The sequence below is a fragment of the Vulpes vulpes genome, chromosome 10 (genome assembly GCF_048418805.1).
Source record: "Vulpes vulpes isolate BD-2025 chromosome 10, VulVul3, whole genome shotgun sequence".
Classification (NCBI taxonomy): Eukaryota; Metazoa; Chordata; class Mammalia; order Carnivora; family Canidae; genus Vulpes; species Vulpes vulpes.
In genome coordinates, this window is record NC_132789.1 from 1,268,593 (window position 1) to 1,275,248 (window position 6,656).

The 6,656-nt window shown below is 62.3% G+C and overlaps 1 protein-coding gene across 1 annotated transcript; it reads right to left on the reverse strand.

Annotated features, from left to right (window-relative positions):
- Positions 1–434: 434 nt before the first annotated feature.
- On the reverse strand, positions 435–4,831 carry LOC140594125 (uncharacterized). The gene is made up of 2 exons (XM_072722602.1): positions 2,494–4,831; positions 435–2,261 (listed from the first exon to the last, which is right to left on the reverse strand). The coding sequence occupies exon 2, from the start codon at positions 1,564–1,566 to the stop codon at positions 568–570; it is 999 nt and encodes a 332-aa protein (XP_072578703.1). The 5' UTR covers positions 1,567–2,261; positions 2,494–4,831; the 3' UTR covers positions 435–567.
- Between the last annotated feature and the right edge of the window lie 1,825 nt (positions 4,832–6,656).

Consider the following 6,656-nt stretch of genomic DNA (forward strand, 5'->3'; position numbering starts at 1 on the left):
GCTGCTTTGTTCCGCTACTATGAAGCTGCAGGAGTCATTGATGTCTTGTGGATGCAAGCACCTTGCCAGGTCTCTGAATGGCAGAGCTCACTGCCAGCCCATGGCAGCGCGTCCGGCCCCGTATTTGGAGAGAGGATTTCTGTGTTGATGAAGTGAATTAGCCGATATCTCTGGTATGAATGTGCTTGAGGCCCTGCCTCAGCGATTACAAAGCTTTCTCCCGCGTTTCCTTTCTTAAGAATTGTACTTTTACATTTAGGACATGAGGATCCGTGGACCACTTGATGGTCACTTTTGTTTAAATTCCATTTGTCAACATACAGAATAACACCCAGTGCTCATCCCGTCAAGTGCCCCCCTCAGTGCCCGTCACCCAGTCACCCCCACCCCCCACCCTCCTCCCCTTCCACCACCCCTAGTTCATTTCCCAGAGTTAGGAGTCTTTATGTTCTGTCTCCCTTTCTGATATTTCCCACCCGTTTCCTCTCCCTTCCCTATTCCCTTTCACTATTATCTAATTTCCCCAAATGAATGAGAACATACACTGTTTGTCCTTCTCTGATTGACTTACTTCTGCCCAGAGGTCAGGGGTGGGGTGGCCGTCACCGCGGGGGCCGTCACTGGGGCCAGCTCTTCCCAGGGTGCGGGAGGGGCAGGGGGGCTGGCGCTGGGGGAGGTCTCTGAGAATCCACAGGGCACAGGGCAGCATTTACAGGGGGTGCCTAGAGGAGGATGCCGCTTGGGGGGGCTCCCTCTGCTCTGAGCTGCCCTCCCCTGGGCCCCCGCAGCCTGGTCAGCGTCTGGGTCCAGGTGGGGCAGCCGTGCACGCGGTGGACCTTCCCTCCCCAGGCTGGGCGCCGTCTTGGTCAGAGGATGGCACGTTCCCCCAGAGCCAGGGGTGGCTGTGGAGGCAGAGCATCCGGCCCGACCAGTGAGGGGGCATTTGCTCTGCACTTGCCCGTCAGCAAAGCCCTGATGAGCAGTGGGGACCTGGGCTCCTGCGCCTGGTGCCCACTCCCCAGGGGCCAGCTCTGCCTGCTGTGGTGGGGGCTCCTGTAGGTCACTGGGGGAAAGCTCTGCGGTTTGGGGCTCCTTGGACCCCCAGGGAGGTGAAGGGGCCTGAGAATGGGGGTCCCTGGGGGTCTTGGGACATGGGGTGGGCACACCTGGGGCCCTTCCAGCACCCGCTCCTCGGTCCGAGGCCTTCGTGGGGCCCCAGGACTGCAGGCTGCGGACAGGTTCCCGCAGGAGGTTGGGGAGGCTCTGGGAGGTCCCCGCCCTGACACCCCCTCCCCAACAGCCCTTTGAGCCCAGGGCAGCGCTGAGCCCAGGTCTGTGGACACAGGCGAGCAGAGCAGCCGGGACCTGTCTGTCCAGGACGGCACCTTCCCGCCCCACCCTCCGTCCCGCTCTCCTGTCCCCACCACGGCCACTCACGGACAAATTGGAATAATCACCAGGGTTATTCTCACAGTGGCCACCCTCCCCCACCGTCGTGTTAATCACACACGGTTTGAAAACAAATTCATGAATTAAAACATTTCGACAGGCTGGAGGAAGGCACATGGCACCCAATGAATTAAAAACGAAATGGGGAAACTGTGTGCCTTATTTCACCCTGAGTCACAAAAATGAATGTGTTGCTCAGGCTCATAGCTCTTGGGACGGAGTTTTTGTAAAAATATTGGGAGCTTCAGCACGTTCTCTGCCTGCACAGCCGGACACCAGGTCACAGCCCCCTCAGACCCAGAGAAAGCCCTCTGGGCCCCGGGATGCAGGGACGTGCTCCCTGGGAAGTGAGCGGGACCCTCGGCGCTGGGTGTCCTGCTGGGCCCGCGCTGGGACGCGTGGGACTGGAGAGGGTTCCCAGCAGCCCGTGACTCAGGGGGGAGAAGCTGACAGAAAGGACACGGAGGGTCGCAGTGCTGACGGACGGCGGGGAGGTACCATGCTCCAGGGGAGACGTCCAGAGAGGGTCGGAGGCAGGGGGCTGCGCCAGTCTCCCCTGTGGTCCCTCCCACCCCCAGCACCTTCCAGGCCGTCCCCTGATCGCACGAGGCCCACCCTCGGGCGGGGGTGGGGGCAACTTGACTGATTTCCACTGACGTCACAGGCAGCCTCATCCAGAAACAGCCACAGGAACATCGACCGCACGTCTGGGCACACAGCCCCGCCAGGTCGACGCGTGAACTGTCCCCCAAGACCCTCGCCCGGGTCTGCAGAGGCCACCGCGTCTCAACTCTCTGCCGGGGAGTCCGCACCTGACGGGAAGCACAGGACCGGGAGTCCGGCAGGACACAGAGGGCACGGCTGCTCCCGGCTCAGGCTGCGGGCAGAGCCAGGTCCCGGCAGAGCCATGTCCCCGCGGAGGCCGGCCCCGTGTAGACACGGCCGGAGATGGTGGCGGGAGCCGTGTGGTCGTGTCCCCTGTGGCAGCCCAGCCAGGGCCCTGCTCTCAGCTCAGGGCGGCCCTGGGCCTGCACGTCCACTCACCCCGGGGCACTCAGGTGTGAGCAGTGCGGGCTCCTCCTCCCCCACGAGGACGGCCTCGGGCGTGGGCAGCTGCGCGTCGTTGAAGTAAGCGTCGCTCTCGCGCCTGGAATATAACCTCCGGGAGGGCTGGAGCTTGTCGTTCCGTCACGGCGATGCTCCCAGGGAGGCCACGGTGCCGGCCCAGGTGGGTCCACAGATCCAGATCCAGAGGCTGAATCAACGAGCGAGTGACCGAAGGAACACGTTCCCCTCCCTCCCCTGCCCTCTGCCTGCCTCATGCTGGCGTCACCGGTTCGTGCGCTGCCCCAGCCAGAGCCAGGGCCCGGGCCGGGGCCGGGAGCCGCGCAGCAGGTGCGGTCGGGCTGCCCTGGGCGCGAGGAGCCGCGGCGGGCCGGGTGCCAGGTGCTCAGCGACCCCCGAGCGCGGCCCTCAGGAAACGGGCCGAATCCCCCCAGCACGGACGTGTCCGCACACCTGCAGGGGCGCCGAGGAGCCGCCAGTGAGGTCCGAGCTCGGGAGCCGCCTCTGGCCTCTGCATGTCCAAGGTTTGTGTTAGACGCGGACTGTCCAGCAGGCGCGGCTGGCAGGGGTGGTGATGCCTGAGGCGGGTTCCCCGTGAGCGGCAGGAGCGCGCCCCGTGGGGGGGCAGGTCCTGACCCCCGGATGTCCACCGGGCAACCCCGGGTCGCTCAGAGCCTCCCGGCGCCGGAGCAGCTGGTGCTTGTTGTAAAGTTTGGGTGACTGCCAGGTGGGTGGGAGCCCTGGAGGGTCAGCCCCAGTGCCCGAGGCCCGCGGCCCGCGGTCACGTGACTGGCAGGTGCAGGTGCCCTCTGCCGGCCCCGGCGTCTGTCCCCGTGTCGGAGCCTCTCCCCCCCTCCTGCGCTGTCCTCATCCGGGTGGACGGGCCCTCCCGGTGCAAGTGTCCATGACGGCGCAGGACGCACCTGCCCTCCCCGCCACCTTCCCCCGGCCCTGATCCTGGAATCCCATCTGCCAGGCGCACCTGGGAGGGTTCCCACCCTGAGCCCCTCCTGTGACCAAGACATGGAGCACAGGGACTGGCCGGGTGTGGGGTCCCCTGGGGTCCTGGCTGCAGCCCTGGGTGTGCAGACTCCACCCCCTCCTCACCCCCCGAATGCCTGAGAGTCAGGTGGGAGGGGCTCCTCCCCGGGCGGAGGTGAACCCAGGGAGTCAGCAGATCGGGGGACGGCAGCTGCCCCCCAGTCCCGGGCCAGCAAACAGGGCTGTGCATGGGGCCCCAGGCTGGCGGGAAGCAGAGCCAGTCCTCACAGGGCTGCCCGTCTGCCCATCTGCCTGCCCCTGTGTCTGCCCGTCTGCCCATCTGCCCGTCTGCCCAATTGCTCATCCTGTCCACCTGTCTGGCTGTCTGGCTGTTTGCCTGTCTGTCTGCCTGTCTGTCCTCCTGTAGGCCCGTCTGCCCATCTGTCTGCCTGTCCACCTGCCTGTCTTGCTGTCCACCTGTCTGGCTGTCTGCCCATCTGTCTGTCCGCCAATCCAGCTCTCTGTCTCCCTGTCTGCCTGTCTGTCCATGTGCCTGTCCATCTGCCCATCTGACCACTTGCCCACATGCCCGTCAGCCCTTCTGTCTACCCGTCTGCCCAACTGCCCGCCTGTCCTTCTGCTTGTCTGCCCGTCTGCCCGTCTTTCTGTCCATCTGTCATCTTGTCTGCCCATCTGCCCGTCTGCCCATCTGTCTGCCAGTCTGTCTGCCCGTCTGTCTGTCTGTCTGTAGGGCCCCCGTCCTACAGACACCCCCTGGATGCACTGGCAGCAGCCGTTCCCCGCGGGGGCCCCGGTGTCCTACTTACTCACTGACACGGAGGCAAAGTCCCGGTACCCTGGTGGGTGCCGGTGCCAGTGAGCACGTCACAGATTAGGAGGAGCCTTGTCTGCAGCTCAGAGACGGTGGCTCCACCTCTGGCCCCGGGGGCAGCGGACGCTCGGCGCCTGGGATGTTGTCAGACCAAGGGCCCGTCCCTCTGTCCCAGCCGGCCCCCTCCCCACCCCGTCCCCCGTCCTCTCTGGGGAGCCTGCCTCCGGGGGGACACGGTCGGGCAGGAAAGGGTCCCAGCGTGAGGGAGTCGGGAAGCCAGAGCATCTGGAAGCCCTGGATGCCGGGGACGAGGTGCAGACCGAGGACGGGGCAGGAAGGTAAAGGCACAGAGGAATTCCAGACCACACAACGCGCAACAGAGCAGCTACACCAGGACTCACCGAGGGTCGCCCCCACGCGTCCACACTGCTCCCTGGGCGTCACCCAGGTCGTCAGGGCTACCCAGCGTGTGGCTGTGTCCGTGGCTCAGCGGGGGCAGGCTGAGAGCCCAGCGCTGGCCTCGTTGCCCCGGGTCCAGGGCCACTGACCCCTGAGCCTCGCTGTTGGCCTCCTCCTGCCCCAGGCCCGGAGAGGGAAGATGAGGGCCTGCCCCGCCTGCCGCCCTTCGGATTGGGCCCTGCGTGCCAGTGCCCGGGACACACAGAAACTCCGTCAGGAACCGCCCAGGAGCCGCCCCTCCACCCCCACGTTCTCCTGCAGGAAAGGCCTCAGCTGTGGCTCGGGCACCAGGTAGACCAGGGCTCCCAGGTCCTGCCAGGGCGCGCGCTGGAGGATGCTGTTCACGGGCTCCCCACATTCTCTCCTGGGCCAGCGAGGTCTGAGGAGCCCAGGGAGGTCATGCGGGGGTGGGGTGCAGCAGGAGGCCCTGAGTGCCAGGCAGGTGAGTGCCTCTTCAGGTCTGGAGGGTCAGAGGCTCATCTCTGACCGCCTCTTAGGACTCAGCCCCCACCCCAACCTGGTGCTGGGCAGCTCCTGGCAGAGATGCTCGTTTGCTCTGGATTCTCGGATGCCTGGGAGGGGAGCGGGATGGGGCCTGTGTCATCTCCACCCTCCCGTATTCCCTGGGCTCTAGGTGCTTCTCCCCTGCATGGCTGGAGCGGGCCCATGGCCACCCGGATCTCTGCACCTCTGTTTCCAGAACCCAGGCTGTCAGCCTGTTGACCGAGAAAGACCAAGGACAAAGTCCTTGGAAGTAATAAGGAGAACTTCTGATCTATGTGTCTTGTCGAATCATCCCTGGTTGAGTGATAGGCTGTTAATTCAGCTTCCAGGTGAAGCAGAAAATGTCTTTTCATAAGTAGTCACCATCCTTGCCAATGGGCATTTAATGCAACCAGCACATTGAAAGTGCCTGGAGAAAATTCCTGTATGACTATTTTGTTTCATAACTTTTGCCTTTGGACAGTCTCACAACACCATGTGGAAAGAGATGCTGGAGTCTCACAGCTTCTCACCAGATAGGCGATACAGGGACCCCATTGCCATTTAGGGAATGTAGGAAATATGGCCTAGGTCTCTCTAACCCTAAAGTCACTGATGTGCCTCTTCCCTTGAGAGGCAGCAAAGAGGGACTGGGTAGGTGTATCCTCAGTCCAGGAGGATAAACATTTAGATTGTCTCCAATTTTTCCACCATTATAAACAACACAGTTATGATCATAAATCTTGGCACACACTCCTGATTACTTCCCTGGGATGAATTTCTAGAAGGAAGGGGCACTGGAGGAAGGGCTGATTCGAGGGCTGGGGGGGAAACAGCTGAATGGGGAGTATCGGGTGGGGCCAGAGATTAAGGAAGTGTGAACACACACCCTGACATGCACATACACGTGCACACACAGATACACAGATGTTTGCATGCACACAGATGCACACATGCATGCAAGCACACAGAACTGCACCACATGTGGGCATACACATATGCATGTGCACACACACGCAGATGCTTGCACACAGATACCTGTTCACACATGCATGCACACATGTGTGTACCCATGTGCACCCTTGGATGCACGCACACCTGCACACCTGCACACACACACACGCACAAGGCCAAACAGACCACATGAACGAATTCCGCAAAGTTAACCTAGAATAATCCGTCCCTTTTGTCTTTGGTGTCCGCGGAGACTCCTTGAGCTCTGGGTAAGCGGGTAAGGTGTGGACATCAGGTGGTAGCAATGTGTGGGTGTGAGTTCATGGACTGTGACAAATGCAGGGGAGCCAGTCAATGCGGTCCATGAAAACTCTGCTCTGTCTCCACAACTCTTCAGTAACCGTCAAGCTAGTCTACAATAAAACACTTCTTG

Coding starts and splice junctions, on each gene's coding strand:
- LOC140594125 (XM_072722602.1), bottom strand. CDS start 1,566: ATGTGCCTTCCTCCAGCCTGTCGAAATGTTTTAATTCATGAATTTGTT.